We start from the raw sequence: 20123 nt of genomic DNA, 5'->3' as shown, positions 1-20123 counted from the left end.
AGGTATCTTAATAAATATCTATATAAATATATAAATTTTAGTACCAATTGCACACAATGCCAACAGTGCTGGCCAGGCTTGAGCACATGGTTAGTGTCCACCTCCTGCTACAGACTAGTCTCTGAATGCATGCATATGGAAATAGGCAAGATTTTCATATACTGTACCGTACAATGTTTCATTAATTAATGAAAGAAATAATAAAAAAACATTATTTATTTAATTCAAAACGCTCTCTACGGAGAGTTCCCATATTGACCTTCTCAGATGTGTTTTATAGTAGGGTTCTCTTTTTTTAAACATCTCGAAAACACACTAAAAAGAGGTCTCTAATTTTGAGTTTTCTTGAAAAAATAACAGAAACCCCACTAAAAATTATCATTATTCGGTTATGTTTTGGGACATTATCATTTTTTTCTCTTTCGTCAAAGTTGTATAATATATAAATTTAAAAGAGTGCGCACCGTACTTCTACATGTTTAATTTTCTTACAAACGTTATATATATTTGGTATTATTATCTTCCAAAATTGTCATCTTGTTGTATTTGATAATGTCATCATAACAAAAAAATGTGTGTGCCGTAATTTCATGAATGCTACACTGTATATAGATATATCTTAGTATATACTGTACCGTACGGTATATGACACTATGCATCAGGTCATAGGATATATGCATAGGTCATTACATTTTTGCGCTCTTATTTTAACGCATGTGCATCTTGGATTTGCGCATGATAAAATAAAATGTCAGTAATGATCTTGATTAAACAAAAACAATTTTTTTTAAATAAATCTTTTGAACAGAAAATCCTATAAAGAGTGTGGAGTTTACCGTTTTATTGTTGTAATTCTTACCTTTGCACGTAAATTTGTACATGATACCATGTGATAATAATAAAAAGGAAAACCCTAGTCTATTTGACAAGGAGCTATATATTATATACGTAATTTAATGGAAAGTTAAAAGCATTTTCAAAAAGATCATTTTCAGTTTTTAGGCCCTATATATTAAAAAGAAGATTTTCATAGTTTTTGCTTCGTTATCCATACTACTACTACTTTCTTGAAAACTTGAATAAACTTGGATAGGTTATGTAGTCAGAAAGTTTTTTAGTGTTTTTTTTTTTCAGGTAGGTAGTACAGATTATTTGTTTAAATAAGTATACAGCAATTTCTCATTTTGAAAAAAATATGCATTAAATATTCTGTCATGCTTGTTTTTCTAGATCACTGTTTGGGGTGACTATGCAAGAATTGACAAAAAAGATTTCCTAGGTCTTGCTGAAATTCTTCTTGACAACATGTCTCTTTTAAACAAAGTAATAGGATGGTATAAACTTTTCAATCATGCATCTCTTGCCGACATCCCACCTAGGTCCACAACTACATCTCTTGATGGATCAGTAACCTCTTTGTCAAGTTTTAAAACTTTCTGATTATCTAGTATGCAGCATTTTGAAATATGATTGATAATTTCAATGATTTGTTGAATGGAGATGGTTGTTTGGTATGACCAAAATGATACTTTTGATTTGACATGACACTGTTGTACTTTTAAAACATGTATGCATAAATTGTTTTAGTAGGAATGACAGTATAACATACAATGTTACATACCTGACAGCTATCAAATCATAGCTGACATGCTGGAATTTCTCCTTAATGATTTGAAAATTGTCAATCCTTTTCATTTTGTCATATCTTTTTTTTTTTATATCATTATTTATCTGAATGTTTATTTATATGCTTAACTACAGTATAATAAATTATTTTGTGCACTTCCTGAAAATATAACTAGCAGGATTTGTAGAAATTACCAACCATATTAATTATGTTTAAGTATATACATTATTGAAGAACAACCTCACTACATACAACAATATATAAACTTTATATTAAAATGCAATGTTGAGCTCTAAAATAACTTACTGGCTACTATTATGTAAATATGCCAAGGCTTTAATGTTTTTGAAAATAAAACTGGTGCACTTTTAACATCTCATAGGTTGTGAATGCATGCTAATAAAAAAATTTGTTGACAGTGGATTTAAAAAAAAATTTCCATTATGAATTAAACAAACATTATTTGTAAAAATTTAGTATTTTCTGAAATGAACATGTATAGTGTATTGTAATAGTAGTGATTTCAAATAAGAAAACATTGTATTCAAATGTCTATTTTCTTGAAGATGGACAAACAAATGAAAAAATAAATTAAAATGAGCATTGCATGTAACACATTATTTATTAAATTATTATTAGGGACTAGTGCTGTTCCGCCGTGCCACGCCAAGAGTGTTAAAGAGTTGCTATCCAATCGGGTTTGAACAATACCATGAAAGCCCCAGTGGTCTAATGGTTAGGACATCTGCATATCAAGCAGAAGGTTCCGGGTTTAAATCTTAATTGGGCGACTTATTTTTATTGTCAGTCACAGTTTTTCTCATCTTATCGTTTCAAATTGATTAATAAATTGTTAGTATATCACCGGGCAGTTTAGAATAATTGTGCTGTGTCTGTGGTGGTTAAATTATTATTATTTGTAATCTAGATTAAAATTTTAAGAATATCATTACATATAAAAATATGAATGTGTGTGTGTATATATAAGCTGAATTCCGTATATATTGAACAAAATTATAAATGTTTATTTGATTTTAACAATTTATAACACACCTGTGTACATTATTGTCATTTGATTGGAGGATTGTGGGTGACATGATATTCAATCAACTATTTCAATGAAGAGTGCAATATTGTTATATGCGAGTGCAATTTCGTTATGCACATCCATTGTTGTTACAATGAACAACAGAAGGCTGGCTGATGACGATCAAGATTTACATATAGTGTGTTCTACTCTGCATCCAAAACTTAAGCGCTACATTTTTTCCGAATTGATAGGCCTTGGCCTAGCATCTCAATTTAGCAGGTGTTATTTTGTGCGATTCGGTGAAAGAGGAAATGCTCTAGAAATTATGTGTTCCATCGCACTTATAAAAAAACATTTATATAATATTGAGTAATTGTAATGAACTATAGCTTTCATAATGAATCATTTTTAATTGACATTGACAATGTATTACACTACTGTATGACCGAAGAAGTAGGACTTCCAGTTTTTATGAAATTGTGTGCAATTAACATATTATAATACTTTCTTTATAGAGGCTGCTGACATGCTTACAGTAGGAGGATCAAAGTTTTGTCTCTATTCACCCTCACCTGTGTTGTAAAATAATAATTACAAACAATATAAAAAATAGAATAACTTTGGTTTTGTTGAAAAATTCATAATTATTTTACCCATGGTTCTATCAATTTGTTTTGAGTATTATTTTAGTTTTATCCAGCATATTGTGTATTAAAAAAAAAATTACTTTATGAAAAGATGTAATGTACTTATATAATTTGTATACTGTGAACAGGCACAATATCTGAGCCAGTTATTATTGTTATTGTCATTGTTATTATAATTATATGCAAATCAATCGTGAATAGATTTCACATTTGTCTATCTAATCAGCAATATGTAAGAAAGACTATTTGACTAATATGTTAGGACATACTTAAGTTACGTGTATGTATAAACATACTGTTTAATAAATTGTTGCCATGTGCATATTAATAGTGTTTTTATGCATGTAACATGAACAGTTTTAATGTTTTATTATTAAAAAATTGCTACCCATTGGCGAACTAGTAATTGTGAATGTGTTTCGAAGTCTATAAGCTAAAACTAGTTTGAAAAAAAAGTGTCATGTGCCTAAATGTGGTAGTGATATTTTTTGTCACATAAAGTTTGATAGTGTAACACTAATACAAATAGGCCTTACGGCGAACAATATCTCATTCCTCATAAAGCATAATAATACGATTTGATGCCATAGGCTGTTATATAAATATACTATGGTGCTAAAATAAAAGAGTTCCAAAAAAAAATTGGTAACATTTGCAACTGAAGGTGTCTACCATCGGATTATACTGTTAAGTATTACAGTAAAAAAACAGTAGGATGTTATTTTTTTAATTGATAATAAATTTCAGATTTTCATTTAGATGATAGTTTAGGTTGTCTATTACATTTGTAATGGATTTAAAATAAGATTTATGAGTTTAGTGTACAGTATGGGTCAATCAGGACTGACTTAGCTGCACATAATAGGTACACAGCGAGTACACAGTGAGTACACAGTGTGCAGTAGTTTCTAATGTGACATTCTGTTTAAATAAAAGAAGAGTTTACTAGTATGAATGATTTTTACTCGGGGTACCCGAGTCTAGGACTTACTCATTTTCTCCTCCTCCTCCTCTTCTTCCTCCATCTCGACACTATTGAGTAAAAAGTGCGATTTTTAAAGTACTACTCCTCCCTTATTTGTTGTAGTACTGTATTGAGCTGGGATTTGGCATGAATATACTACAGGCACATGTCCTCAAAGCTATAGAGCCGGATTTTTTATTTTCAAACCGGATGCAGCCATAATGACGTCTCGAAGATGGTACCATATAGCCGTATTTGGTAGGTTATTGATGTGTATGTGACGTCACATCCCGTCTTACAGCTTCATTTGCTGTACCCCGAGTATCGCACATTCGTGCTTTTTTGTTTGTTTAATTAAGAAGCCACAATGTGTGACACACACCACAGCGTCATGTAGTTATATGCGGAATCTTGGCGTAGTGGTTATCACGTTTTCTTTACACGCAGAAGGTACCCGGTTCGAGCCCGGGTGAAACCTTTTTTTTAAAACTTTATGGTGAAAAGTACTGTATACGCAATATGATATACACAGTATATCTTATTTTTATTATTTTTTTACATACTTATTTTGTGTAATCGGTAAATATAACTTTTACACATGTTTATTTTGCTTTGTGCTTATTACCATATTTATTTGTAATTTAAATGGATTAAAAAACTTTGTGTAACCCACATTTTTGGTGTAAGAGGTTTCGTAGTGTGGTGGTTATCAAGCCTGTTTAACACGCAGAAGGTTCCTGGTATAGCCCTGGCGAAACCTATTTTTCTTAAACTTTATGGTAAAATATACTGTATACGTAATATGATATAGAGTATATCTCGTTTTATTACTCAGGGTACCCGAGTCTAGGACTCTCTCACCTTTTCCTCTTCTTCTTCCATCGGACACTATTGAGTAAAAAGTGCGATTTATAAAGTACTACTCCTCCCATTCGTTGTAGTATTGAGCTGGGATTTGGCATGAATATACAACAGGGACATGTCCTCAAAGCTATAGAGACGGATTTTAAAATTTCAAACCAGATGCAGCTATTTTACGTCTCAAAGATGGTACCGTATAGCCGTATTTGGTAGCGAGGTTATTGATGTGTATGCGACGTTACATCCGGTCTTATGACGTCATTACAGCTTCTTTTTCTGTACCCCAAGTATCGCACATTCGTGCTTGTTCTTTCTAATGCAGTAGGATAATACTACTGTATATTACCCGGACAACTACCCTCTAGGAAAACTACCCACTAGGAAAACTAACCCCTGGGACAGCTAACCCCTAGACCTACTAGGAAAACTACCCACTAGGTCAACTACCATCTAGAAAACTACCCCTACCCCTAGGTCAACTACCCCCTGGACAACCAAATTATATGGAAAAAAAGCACTTGCCATGTTCACTAAGATATATCTCTAAAATATGGCGATCATTTTTAAATAGGTGGCCCCCACCCCTTATAATAACATTTGGTTGGGGTCCGCCCCTTATTTTTATTTCATGTTAATTCAATCATTTAGGACATGCCTACCATATTTGGTAGTGAACTATCGAACTGTTTTTTTCGTGCTAAGAACCCCTACTATAAAATCAAATGCTACTGTTGAAGTACAGTATCTAGTCCGTTTTTAAACAACTGTTTTATTTAATCTTTATCTTTATAATCACTTTAATTGGCGTTGTTATCTTTTGCTTTTCTGTTTGAATATAAAGAGGGTATAATATCTGTTTTAATATTGTTAAAGACGTTTACCATTGTTTTACTAATTAGCCAAAGGTTTAATCTACTAGATTTTGGAGGGTTGAAAACTTTAATTTGGCTTGGTAAAGATTAAAGATATTCTTAGAAATGGTGAACTATGATGGCTGTTAAAAATACAATTCTAAAAAAGTGGCTACAAATTCTTGTACAGGAATTAATCAAACTATAGGCACAATTTTTCTTTAGTAAATAACAAATTAATTTATCAAAACATTATTTTGAAGCAATACTGTACTGTACTGGCAAAATATGCTAAACAATTACCACATTTATTGGAAAAATGTTTGAAAAATAAAATTAGTGAAATTGATGAGATCAAACTGAAATATTTAACTATAAACTTTTACACGGTATTTTAATATCAAACAATAAGTTATATTATTGAATCACCGTTATGTTTCTACTTTTTAAATGTGTAAAAGGATATCAGAAAAAAATTGAACAAGTAAATGAATATGTGGTTAATATAAAGTTTAATAGTGACACACAATAGGAAAGACAAATTCAACATAGTTAATGAAGCAACATTTTTAAATTATAAAACATGGTTAAAATCACAGGAAACCAACTTAGAGAGTTCTTAAAAGCCATCTGATGAAGGGATTGAATCACAAAATTATATCAGCAAAAGGTAGAAAATTCAAGAATTTCTTAACCATGTGATTGATGAAGATTGTTGTAATTTAATGTAAACAAAAATAGGCTTTTTAATAAACATAGAAAAACATACATAAATCTTTCAAAATACATGTAAAAAAAAAACGAATTTAAGTGATATTAAATTAATTGCATTACTGTATGTAAAAAAATAAATAAATTGATATTAGTTTTAATTTATTGTATATTAATAATATACATATAAAAGCTTGTTTCACGCGATCGCTTATCACTAAAAAATAGCTTTGGTCCCATTAGAAACATAATTCACAAATTCTATATGTGTTGTCAAATTGTAACATTGTAACTACCGTATTTATTCGAATAAATTCCCCGTTTATTTGTTTAGGTGTAATATGGTAACATCTATAATCAAATAAATACCCCTTATATGAAATATCGGGAAGTGGTAAATTGTAGATTATTTCAATCAACGAATCCTACTAAAAATAGAAATGTGTTGTAATACAACATTTTGTATAATAATGTTCAAAGCGGGGAGTTTATTTAAATAAATACGGTAAATGAAAAAAAAGATTTAATAACCCCACATGATTCAAGACTTGTAGATCAATGTTGTTAAATTACAAATTGTAGGATCAGGTCTATTTGTCAATACATTTGTAGTGTCCTTATAGACATATCTCATGATATAGTATGATTTGGCACCAAAATTAAACGGTGAACTATGATTACCGGTAAAGTTGTTTAATTTACGTTGCCAAAAATGTCAAGTGAAATGAATAACTAAACCTAACATCACATTTCACTTTGCCTGCTCCTCGATTAATAAACCTTCATGGATTCATGAAATAGCTGATGAAGGTGCTCTTCTGCTAGCAGTCGTGGAGATAATTTGGTAACACGATGCTGTGAAGAAAAAATTATGAAAATTATCATTTTTGGCATCCAAAGTGAAACCAGGGAGATCTCCCTGGTGAAGCAAACTGTAATTCTTATGTCTATTAAATTTACTACCTGAGGAAGAGTACCCTTAACAAGAGCTGGAATATCCTCACTGGTGTACCCCAAAGCTTGTAATCCATCTTCAACTTCCAGGTCATTCATAAACTCACGCACAGCATCTGACAAAGCCCGCCCCGCATCTTCACGTTTGACATTTGTAGTGTCCTTGCCTATATAGACATAGTTTATATTAGTAATCCAAGTTCAATAAAAAGTAATAATTTAAACAACAAGCATTTTCAATTAAGTATTTGAACGACAAAATGATCAACAAAATTCAGCATTTGAATAAAGTGATCAACCGCATAAATCATTGGCTTAATGAATATTTCTTGTCAACTACTTATATTTACCTAAGATGTTAGCTGCTTCTATGTGTCTCTCTGGGCATGCTGAAGCTGTATACTCAAACACTGCTGGTGCTGTCATTACAACAGAAAGACCATGAGGCTAAAAGAAAACAAAATTTGTATTTATCTATGATTGAAGGTTGCTATCAATTATATTCGAGCACATCACTAGCAAGTTTTCGAATATTAATAGTGCTACAAAAGATATTTACATTATCATTTCTAAAATATTCTATATTGATATTTTTGGAACATTTCCAAATCTGGTACAAGATTGATGAGATTTTAGTCTTAGTCAACATTTCGTCGATACATGTTGTATTAGACAATTTGGGTACATTTTAGTTAAAAAGTTACAAAATATTGTCAAAATCATGCCTATTTTGAGTCTATTATAGCAGCTGATCAGGATCATTGGAGACCCCTAATTTTTAATTTAACTGTAATATGCAAGTAGATATTGTAGATATGAATTCATGCAAAATGTTTACCTCTCGGATGTTGTGGCGTCATTATATGGCCACACGAATATAAAATATAGGATTTTTGTCACTTTATATAGCACATCTGACTTATCTGTATTCCATTTTTCCCAAGCTTTAATAATGTCTTGCTGAATTATCTTTTCCAATTTTAATTTTGATGTCATAAGCATATTTCGATTTCTTTTATCTCTGAATTTAAAGTGATAGCCATGAGTTCTGCGGTGCTGATGTCACAACGGTAGGTGGCACTGCGTGGATGGTAGGTGGCGCTGCATGGTTGCTAAACCAACCAAATATTGCATTCAACCTGCCTGAGTGACTCCAAGTTCACCAATGGTTTGGAATAGGCTTATTGAAGTAGTCATTTTAAAACTTAATAATTTTCAATAAAAACAAACTAAAATTTCAAAAGATCATTTGTTTTTAATAATCTACGGTATTTATTCTTCAACTTCAGTTGAAGTTAAAAAAAATCAAGCTGAGATACATAATTTGATAGAAACACAAATCTATAGTGTTTATAAACATATACAGTTTAACGCATTTTTGGTTGCGCCAGCAACCACGCAGCGCCATCTACCGTTGTAACTTCACACCGCTATGGAAGCTGTTGAATTGTTGTGGTGTCATCATTGGCCAGTTGTATTTAAAAATAAAAAGACTTTCATTCAGAATGCTCGTATGACGTGATTTGAGTTGAAATAGTCCTACATTTGGTAAAATTAATAGGAAAGGCTGGAAAAATATAATTCACATGAAAAAACATGTTTTCTAACTATGTTTGCACTGTATGTGTAAAAAAGTGTGCTAAAGATGTATTCCCCCAAATGAAAAATGAAGATTAATAAAATAAGACTTTGAATACGCCATTTCGTAGTTTTAGTTCATTTTTTAGATCCACTTTTTAGTGAGGGACAACATGTATTTAAGTTATCTTTAGTATTGACCGAGATATGGCAAAAAGTTTAATGGATGCACTAATTTGCATAAAATTTACATAACTGGTTATTGACACCTGTTCTTATAATGAACTTTGACTATTGAGCCTAAATCCTCTTCTTTTGTTAAGTTATATTAGTATATATATGATTTTTTTTGTAAATGGATGCACTAATTTTACATAAAATTGACACATGTGTTTTCTATGTAATTTATAAAGGTCTAGTGGCACTTTTTAAAATAAATGTTTATGAGGGTGCACAATAGATATAGATAGATACCACTAGATAATATAAAAATTTCCTTCCAATAATTTTTTTTCAAAACTGTATATATATATATATATATATTATTAGTATTATATAAAAATACATGTTATGAACTCTTTCAGGCCATTTTAAAATCTGTAAAAGTTGTTGAGATATGTCAACATGATGACGTCATCAAAATGAAACAAAAAGATAGCAATTTCGGAGGAAAATTGTCTGACCAAAAACATATGGTCGTGGTGTTTTAATTTATGTCAGAAATGGAATATCAGTTTCTTAAATTTTTTAAAGAAGAATAAGTTTGTAGAATCAGTTTGGGTTATAGTAAAAGAAGTAAAAACTGATCTTTTATTAGGTTGCATGTTTACCATAGCCTGACGTGTAGTATGGATAATAACATCAAGCTGAACTCATTGTTCCGTGAAGTATATAAATCATCTTTTTCTGATTTAATCTGATTTTAACTATAAAAGTATTAACTGGGTTTTAAATTTTGTGTCTTGGGAAGATGGCGATTCCAGCAGAAGTTCCTTTGACACCATCAACGATCTATATTTAATTCAACACGTTACGGAACCTACTAGATACAGAGAAGGCGAAACACCCAATGTTTTAGATCTGGTTTTTACTGACAAAGAGAGTACTATAAATCGTGTTATGCAGTCTCCATTGGGTAAAAGATGTTACAATTTTCATTGGATCTGGTAAGAGATGACAGAATTGAACCAAATATTTGAAGTTACAGGCATGGTAACTATGGTTTGTTACATGAGATAATTGGTTTGGTAGATTGGGATGTGGTTTTCAATGATAAATCAGGTATTCAATCATGGGACGAGTTCGAGCATATACTTACCACGAAACAAAACCCCTTTGGATGAACAAAAAAATTGAAAAGCAGATTGTCAAAAAAAATAAATGTTGGAAACAGTATGTAAAGGGTAAGAGAAAACAAAAAGTATGTGTGTCAGCAAAATGGCCGAAGTTTGTCCAAGATTCAGTGTAGTAAATCTGACCTCGAAAATAAAATAGCAAATGAGATCAAATCTAACGAAAAGTCTTTTTGGAGGTATCTCAGTTCTCAGATCAACATAAAGTCTGGTATACCCAACTTATACTGATAGCAATGGAAGATATGTGCCTGATGACAAAGATAAGGCTGATTTGCTAAACACGTTTTTTAGTAGTGTATTTGTTGATAAAAATTTTTCGAATGTACCGACTGTTAATGACATTTCAGAAGATTTTTTATCTCAAGTTGACTTTCCTTGTGACGAAATCTTAAAGATTTTATCTACGTTAAAGGTTACTAAAACAGCTGGACCTGATGGTATTCACCCACGCATCTTAGTCGAACTAAAGGATATCATTTGCTATCCCCTATATATTATTTTTACGAAATTGTTTCAAGAAGGAGCCGTCCCTAATAGTTGGAAACGGGCTACAGTGGTACCGATTTTTTAAAAAGGAGTAAAGAGTGAAGTCTGACCCAAGCAACTATAGACCTGTGAGTTTAACTTCGGTAGTTGGTAAAATTATGGAGAGAATTATCAGAAAGAAATTATTGGACTTTCTTGAACATTACTCACTTATTTGTTATGAGCAATTGGGCTGATGTTCGTAGTGGTATCCTGGACCTGTTCTTTTCATTATGTTTATTAATGATTTACCTTCTGTTATTTCTTCCTCTGTACGCATGTTTGCAGATGATACTAAATTGTATAGAGTAGTTAACTTTGTGAATGATGCTCAAGTTTTACAAGAAGATTTAGAGAGAGCATGTGACTGGTCTGACAAATGGCAATTACCTTTTAATGAGGGAAAGTGCAAAGTAATGTGTAAAGAAAAACAACAAACATCTGTATGCCATGCGTGGTTTCTTATTGAATGAAGTTGATCATGAAAAAGACCTTGGTGTTACTATTGACTCTAAACTTGTTTTTAATGTACATGTGGCAGATGTAGCAATGAGAGCAAATCGGAAGTTGGAAGTTTTTAAATATGGATGGTTTTCTTCGTTTATATAAAGCTATTATTCGTCCTACCCTGAATAATGTAACATTGTTTTTAACTCACTTCATTGTGAGGAGGAAGATCTATTGGAAAAAGTCCAAGAAGATTTTTTAAATTTTACATGGAGTGGATAGTATTTCAGCTGACTCTTTTATTGAACTTGATGAAGATGTCAGAACACGTGGTCATTTTTAAATTTTTTCTCACACACAAATTGGATGAGGGAATCGTTTGGTCGAAAAGCTATCATACTATGGAATTCGTTATCGGAGGATATAGTATCTTCAAGATCAACCAATCAATTTAAGTCAGGTCTTGAACAGGCATGGTCCAACCACCTTCTAAAATTTGCACCGTATTCAAGATTTGATGTAATTTTTAAGAGGGGCTTATAGGCATAGCCTAGCCTCGACTCCGGACCCAGCAAATGCTGAGCTCCGGAAACAGGTAAATATGTAGAATATAGATGTACGCTCTTTCAAGATGATGCACAAGATAAAAATCAGACTTTTAAAATTCAAACTGTCACAACATCCGACGGGTAACATTTTGCATGAATTCATATCTACAACTTATCTGCTTATCTTTTTTTTTTTAACAATTAGTAGTAAACATTTTGTGTAAATATAGTCTGTCCTACTGTACTGAACAAAAATATAAGCATAAACTAAACTACTGTATAGTAATGTATATATTCCAGGGTAGGGGTGTTATTTTCTTAGGTTGTTGGGATAATGGGATACTAATAAGGATGATGCAAAATTAAATGTTAATATTTTTCAAGCAAATTACATTTACTGTTAGTATTTTGAATCAATATTATTATAAAAAAAGAATTATGAAAATCAAAAATACAAAACATACACGCCGAAAATAGCCACGAACAAAAAGTCAGCAATTGTATAAACTACACCATTTTTTTTAGATGGTACGTGAGAGAACTACGGTAGTCTTTAACAAAAAAAATATGATGCACTGTCAAACTATATCATTTTAAATTTAATATATGAACATTTTAAGGATGATCTAATCGGAAAGCTTTTTCTGTCCCCGCTTCGTGGATCTGGAACGCGCTACCTGTCGATTATGAGAGGAGCGAATGCGGTACCTCTATTTAAAAATCAACTTAAAACTTTTCTTTTTAATTAATTACTAGTATTGTTAGGCGCTCTGTTCTTTGTAGGGTGCCATATCAAAACTTTTATAGACTAGAATACAGTAGAATGTCAATTTCAATCAGGGCAAAAATGAAAGTTATCAGGTTTGTTAGCTTATCATTACAAGTAAATATGCACATTTATAGTTTTTATCAAGTATACAGCACGCCACAGACAGAATCATGATTTAAAACTATAATACTTACTACAATAGCATGGTCTACATCATATTGTTTAGCTTTGAATGTTTTAACTTGTCCTGCCACGGCGTAAGACATCCCATGACTGTAATGCACAAATAACATTTTTACATGAAAAAGTAAATAATAAAATTAGAATTACTTCAATAACAACATCAAGTCATATTTTTCTGATTTGGCATTGAATTGAATGGGGGTTAGTCAAGTGAAAAATCACCCTTGTCTGGGCATAAGCTTGTACCCTTATGAAACTTACACATTAGGTTAAGAATAAAGTGTAAAGATCATTTCTTGATGTTGCGTCTTTCAAAATATAGGATTTAACGAGAAAATTATACGCAATTTTTATCCTCCGACACTCGTAAATTATTTAGTTCAAATACAACCGTAGCGTGCCCGTATTTACAAATACAAAAATAAACAAATATATTATTAAAACCCATTCTAATTAATAATTTTTGCAATTATTCAAGTATTTTACATTTACTTCCATAACAGAATATATATTTTACAATATAACCCCAAAATAATTTCACATCTATACAGAAATAAGTTTAAAAATAGAAAATCATAATGGCCTTCCATAAAATAAAGTGTACCCTATTTTGGACAAATAGTTTTAATTGAGAATTTAAAGTTATTATTAATAGCCGATTATGATTATGATTTGGGGTTTTTTATGTATCGCATTTGGAAATATAATATTTTCTATTGTATTTACAATTTCTAAATCATAAAAACAAGGTTGTTTTATCTGACGCATTACAACCCCCGATATATACAATCATGGATGATTATATTGACATGTGACCTCGTTTGAAAAAGTAGGACTAGTTTTGTTCTGGTTTTATTCAAGACATTTTTTTCTTCAAAAGGGCAATATTGTATATAAAGTGTAGTTTGTAATTGTTGCACATAATAGTCATGCCAAAGAGTAAAAAAAAAACAATAAACAGGTAGACGAATGGATTGTATCATCCGTTTCGCATCTTTTAAGGATTATGGTACTTTTACATTTTTAAATGAGAAGCGACTGACGACAGTGTGAGGTTCGGGACAACAGAAACATCATCCCAGATGATTCTCCTTATAAGTTAAAAAATATCTGCTTGAATATAACAGTGCAATGCATAGGATCATCACGCATGCTACACAAAGCTTACAGCACATCTTAAAACGGCCACACAATGACGGGAAAGTTCTTCAAATGGTGAGTTGAGAACTTGCAAAATTTGCACAAGATGAATGTATCTTCAGATATTCTTCGTTATCTGAGAACCGTTGTGGTTGTTCTGGTCAGAAGAAAAGATCTAATGTTTGAGGGACTACATATGAATTCCTAAGTATTTTCAACAAGGCAGGAGAAGATACAGTACACGCTGCTGCAGAAGAAAAGACGAAGGTAGAATGTTCTGGCCAAATTCACTTGAATTTTATACACATTGTTAATGTGATTCTTTATTCTCTTCTATTCATAAACCGATTAACTGAAACAACAAAATATCTCATGAGTTCTGTAATAAGACAATAGCAAATAATACTATAGTAAAGTTATACAAATTAAATAATGATAATGCCTCATACAAAATAAACACTAAGTAGTCCAGGCTAGATCCTAACCAAAGACATTTAAAAATAAGCAGATGAGTATATATATAGCCAATATCAAATTGGTCTATTAAACATTTTCATTGAAATATTTGTGGTAGTAGTAAGATATTATAGGCAGACATCGTATTTGTTTTCTCAACCGAAAAACAATGCTATGTACATACTGTTACGACCACTTTTGGCCTAGGTCGAAATACCTACAACTCACAGGGTACTATGCAAGAAGCACGAGCTCCATTTAATTTCCTTTCCCGATGCATTACCCAACAACACAACTATAGTGTTACAACAACAAGAATGATACCGTGGTGGTTTGCCTAGGCATCCATACATTCCAATCACAACAGTTTCCTTTTTTATTGTCATTGCGTCCTGCCTCGCTTCCAGTTTCGAACACAGTTCACTGCAAGTCTTTATTCCACAGTCCGCAGTCCCATATCCACTGTCTCTTCTCCGGATAGCCTACCATCTCCGACTTGTACCGTCTTGTGAGTCCCTCGTTCCCTCGTCTAGCACACCCAACACAGCTTTCCAAAATATCCTACGTATCACAACGCTCCCTTCTTATTCGCCCACTTGACTCATTTGCATGCGAAACCTGATTATTATCGTGACACCTGACTATCGTCACAGGTAACAATACGTACACATATATATTATTTCTGGCTCTACATCCCCATACTGTACTGAATAGGCAGAACGCTTGACCAAATCAATTGAACAAGATATCTGTCGGGTAGTAACAACCGGTCGCTGGAAGTTGCTGAAACACATTGTGTTGTGCATGGCATAACGTCATATATTTCGAAGTAAGCAGCTCAACCAAGATGCATCGCATAGGTCACTCTGCATTTTAGTAACTTGTTAGAAAATGCTCTTGCAGAAGCCACAGATGTTGCCTCGAATATCAACTAAAATAGTCAGGAATACTTCGATGCAATCTTTGATAATTTTGATACATTTTATGGTATTCTATTTGGAGATGGTTCTCTACACAACGCAATAATTACATAAAGACGATTATTATCCTGTGATCAATCATCCAATCACTGATAACAAGACAGTTCAGGAATGTCTTTGCTTTGCTGAAAAAGTGACACATGGAGCCGGAAATAAAATATACATCGTTCTAATTCGATCATTTCATTTAATGTGTGTCTTTATGAAGATGATTGGAAAGAAAATGGCAAGCACAGGATTTGAGGAGATTCTGTTGGAGGCAGACGCTATTTCAAGTGTAGACCGGGTGCCCAGAGAATTTATTCATGTGAAAAGCCACAAAAGGTTTGATAGGCTGATTATGCAGATATATAGCTAAGATTCAATAATCAATATTGCTGCCGGGTTCTATCCTGTAAATTTTCTCTGGGGACACCAAATAAGAGGAGTAAAAAATGAATTTAATCATGTGAAAAGCCACACAGATAAAAGTTGTTGAACATCGTCCCCGTATGTGTATACAATGTTAAAACAGCAATGACAGCAACTTTATCTTGTAAGTTGCCTGAGACAGTAGCCCCAAGTAACCAATCAAAAATGGTGTTATTCATGTCAAGAGCCACACTGCTAATTCCTTTTGCATTGTAACTGTCACACATTGGGGTGCACAAAAATACCATTGACAGCAACTCTATCCTGTAAGTTGCCACAGACAGTAGCCCAAAAATGCCTGTTGGGCCATATTACAAGATTTAATCATACACGGTTAAGTTATTTTGAATTGTAACTGTTACATATTGGGATGCACAAAAATACCATTGACATCAACTTTATCCTGTAAGTTGTCCCCCAGAGAATTTAATTATGGGGATTGGGCAGCACTGACTGATTGACCGGTTGTTACTACCCGACAGATATCTTGTTCAATTGGTGGTGATGGAACTGCAGTAATAAAGATGACAAATTTCGTTTTTGTAAAAGCACAAGTTAACAGAGAACTTACTCGAATGCAGCTTGGTCATGCTTGACGTCATCTGTTGATGACGTCGTACGCCTCCGGTTGTAGGTTGGAGGTTGTGCGTGGCTCGGCCAGGTGATGTGTCTATCAAATCATTGTACAAATGCGGGAGTTCGTGGGCTCCAGTGTCCCGGTTCATGGTCTTCTCCTTATTTCTCCTTATATGTAATGATTCTCTAATCTGTCTGTCTTTGCGTTTAGGCTCTTTGGTTAAGATGGTAGCCTCCCAGTTCGGTACATGATTGTGTTTTATGACATGTTCTGTAATGGCAGATTTGTGTATGATCGATGATGTGGATGTTCTGGAGGCCCTAGTCATTACTCCCCCCGTGTTTGTTGTAACATCTTTTTTGTGATCATTAATTCGTGTTTGTAATGCCCTCCCTGTTTCCCCAATGTAAACTTGTGGACAGTTGCGGCAGGTGACTTCGTAGATTACTCCACATGTATCCATCTTTTCGATTTTATCTTTTGGGTGGACGAGGCTATTCTTGATTTTATTTTGGGGTAGGAAATAGGTTCCGACATTGTGATAGGAGAGAGTGCGTCTTATTCTTTCTGCCATTCCTTTTACATAGGGGATTCCTATGCTACCTTTCATCTTGATCTTTTCCTTCTGTGGTTCGTGTCCTTTGTTCTTTTTTCTTTTTCGGTTTTCCATAACTCTCTGGAAGGACCACTCTGGATACTGGCAGTTGTGTAACGCTTTCTTGATGTTATCCATCTCAACTTTCCTCAAATCCCTATCTCCCACTACCTTCTCAGTTCTGTCCACAAGCGTGTTTATAAGCCCCAGTTTGTGTTCGAGTGGATGATGTGAGTTGAAATGTAAATATTGGTCTGTGTGAGTGGGCTTCCGATAGACTGAGGTGGTAACTGTTCCGTTGTCATTGAGTGTGATGAGCATGTCCAGGAAAGGTATTGTGTTGTTTGTCATGGATTCTGTGGTGAATTTGATGTTGTCAGTTATATCGATGTTATTAAGATGTGTGTTAAATGTATGTACCTGTGGGGATGATAGCTAATACATCGTCAACGTAACGTTTCCAATACAACGTTCGAGTAAGTACTCCGTTAACTTGTGCTTTTACAAAAACGAAATTTGTCATCTATACAAAATCGAAGCCAAATGAAATTCTTTCAAGATTGCAGTAATAAAGTTGATTGTATTTATACAGTATAAGAACCACACTAAATAAAATACAGTAAGATATTCGGCGATCGGAAACGCTAGCTCTTATTTAGTAACAAAGTAAACTGTAGTCTACCTCTTATTAGGCTAGGGATTATCAAACAGTTGGCAAAATATTTAGGGCTAATCATCGGTTGCGGTCCTGGAAACATTTTTGTGAACAAAACTGGATCGAATTTCTGTCATGAGTACTGATTTGTTGGGCCGTGATTTATGACGCCTAAGGGATCTATCTAGACTGTTTTTTCCGAATAAATGTACGTACATATCAGATACACTTGTCTTGTTTCGTATAACAAATAAGTATTGTAATAGTTACTGAAGTTACTATTACAAACTCATCAATGAAAACACAAATATGTATGGTTATTCACTTATTTATGAAAACACATACTATAAAGTTTTGTTTAAACGTCATCTTTAAGTTATAAAAGTTTGTCTAGTTCAAATATATAAAATCCAAATAAATTTGAAAAACATATTCTGCCACTTGAGTAAAAAAAAGGCAATAACTAACAAACCGCATCGCATTAAAACCTTATAACCATTGACGCACTTAGAATTTGCAAGTTCGCTAACAGTATGATGAGTAGGGCTCACTTTATTTTATGAACGGCCTTTTTTATTTGGACGTTTTTAAACACATATTTTTAAATATAATTTAGTTTAAATGTTGGTTGGACAACTTGCATAATAATCAACACATTAAATGGTACAGTTACTGCAGAAAATGGTACAGTTACTGCAGAAATATATTTATAGGAATTAAAATGTTTACTTAGTTCATTATGTAGATATTTAAATAATCTATATGCAATATACCATAGATGTACTCCAGCATTTCCAAAGCCAATTCCAGCAAATGCACTTGCTAAATGCATATTAGATCTTGCTTCAAAATCATCAGGGTCCTGTACTGCTCTAAAAATGGACAAAGAAAATTGTTGCGGATAACCAATAACAATTACACAGTTAATATATATAATCTATATATATAAACCATACTGTCAAATTATTGAAACAGTGCTCATATTCGGAACATGATCTTATAATCGCGTCGAACATAGCTCATCGACGAAAGTTCCATATTTTTAGTTGTATGAAAAAATGTCTCTGGCCGGATTTGAAACTGCGACCTCTCACTTACAGGGCGAGTATCATACCGCTAGACCACAGAGCCATAATGGTATTATCACAGATTTTCACCGACCAGATACATTCTCTCATACAACAAACACCTCACAATCAGTGGAGGCCTAACTATTCTTCCAATTTTATAAGCACTGTTTTTTAAAATAATATTGTGTATACGTAAATCAATTGTGTTTAGCACTGTGTAAATTATATATAAATCGTACTACGAAAAACTAAAATATCAATCCGCGCACAATGCATGTTGGGATTTATAGCGGTCCACTTAAATTATTAGAATTGATTTTTTTTCTCACATTTTTAACCATTTAAAGACGAAAAATGTTATTGCAATAGAACCATATGTTATTGCAATAGAACCATATGTTATTGCAATAGAACCATATAGTATTTATTTTTACATTAAATGTAGTTTGTGACCTTAAATTAGATCTAACAAACGTAGGAAATGGGACTAATTAATTAATTTAGCACAGGATATACTCAATATGCTAATTACATCCAATTTTATGTGTAATTTGGGTGGCTCCCCCTACAATTGAACAGGACCCATCACTTAAGAATTGCCATTACAGGGTCCCATAGACCATATCTACATACTCCACACCTCAAACCTTTTGTACTCAAATCGCTAATTAAAACCTTCTGGGATCCCAGACTAATATTGATATCATGATTCACATTGCTTTGTAAATAATCAAGAGCTCAGGTATACTTACTTATTCACTGATTTATTACACAGATAATTTTGAAATCTCTTGGAAAAGAGATTGGAATGTTCCATTGCTGCCAAACAATAAATTGGTATAAACGTAATTTCTAGTTATTAAAACCTTTTTTTTATAACTTTTGTTTGTTGGTCAACATTATGATGTATTAGTCGAGCTGTTTAACCGTGCGGGTATGACAACCATAAGACAGTGTGTACCATGTTTGGAAAAATCTCCTTGTTTGGTGAAAATTGTTTAAACTAAATTTGTTTAACTAAATCTTAATTAGTAAACACGGATTACATTAGGTAGTTAAAATTAGTGCTGAAAGTATGTACCAACTTTCTGTAATATTGAGTAAAGAATCTGAAAGATTTACCAAATTTTGCCCTTACGTAAATATATATACATACTGTAGAGATGTTGACACACCTTATTTTGATAAC

General features: G+C 32.7%; 2 protein-coding genes across 10 annotated transcripts in view; one reads left to right on the top strand and one right to left on the bottom strand.

Annotated features, from left to right (window-relative positions):
• LOC140063593 (regulating synaptic membrane exocytosis protein 2-like) overlaps positions 1-5044 on the top strand; it is a 185689-nt gene extending 180645 nt beyond the window's left edge. For 6 of the 8 annotated variants that reach the window (XM_072109991.1, XM_072109990.1, XM_072109995.1 and 3 more), the window contains one exon: positions 1231-5044. In XM_072109991.1, coding sequence (XP_071966092.1) covers positions 1231-1440 — 210 coding nt within the window. In that variant the 3' untranslated portion in view covers positions 1441-5044. The remainder of the gene's footprint in view (positions 1-1230) is intronic. The other 2 variants (XM_072109994.1, XM_072109993.1) reach the window with 1 other exon arrangement.
• A 1459-nt stretch (positions 5045-6503) lies between these two features.
• The window catches only part of LOC140063585 (hydroxyacid-oxoacid transhydrogenase, mitochondrial-like), a 43045-nt gene continuing 29425 nt past the window's right edge, over positions 6504-20123 (bottom strand). For both annotated transcript variants that reach the window (XM_072109971.1, XM_072109972.1), the window contains 5 exons: positions 18638-18736; positions 13062-13140; positions 7996-8092; positions 7655-7812; positions 6504-7546 (listed from right to left, as the gene is read on the bottom strand). In XM_072109971.1, the coding sequence (XP_071966072.1) occupies positions 7463-7546; positions 7655-7812; positions 7996-8092; positions 13062-13140; positions 18638-18736 (517 nt within the window). In that variant the 3' untranslated portion in view covers positions 6504-7462. The remainder of the gene's footprint in view (positions 7547-7654; positions 7813-7995; positions 8093-13061; positions 13141-18637; positions 18737-20123) is intronic.

Source organism: Antedon mediterranea, chromosome 1, assembly GCF_964355755.1.
Source record: "Antedon mediterranea chromosome 1, ecAntMedi1.1, whole genome shotgun sequence".
NCBI lineage: Eukaryota > Metazoa > Echinodermata > Crinoidea > Comatulida > Antedonidae > Antedon > Antedon mediterranea.
This window is presented reverse-complemented; position numbering and strand designations above follow the sequence as displayed.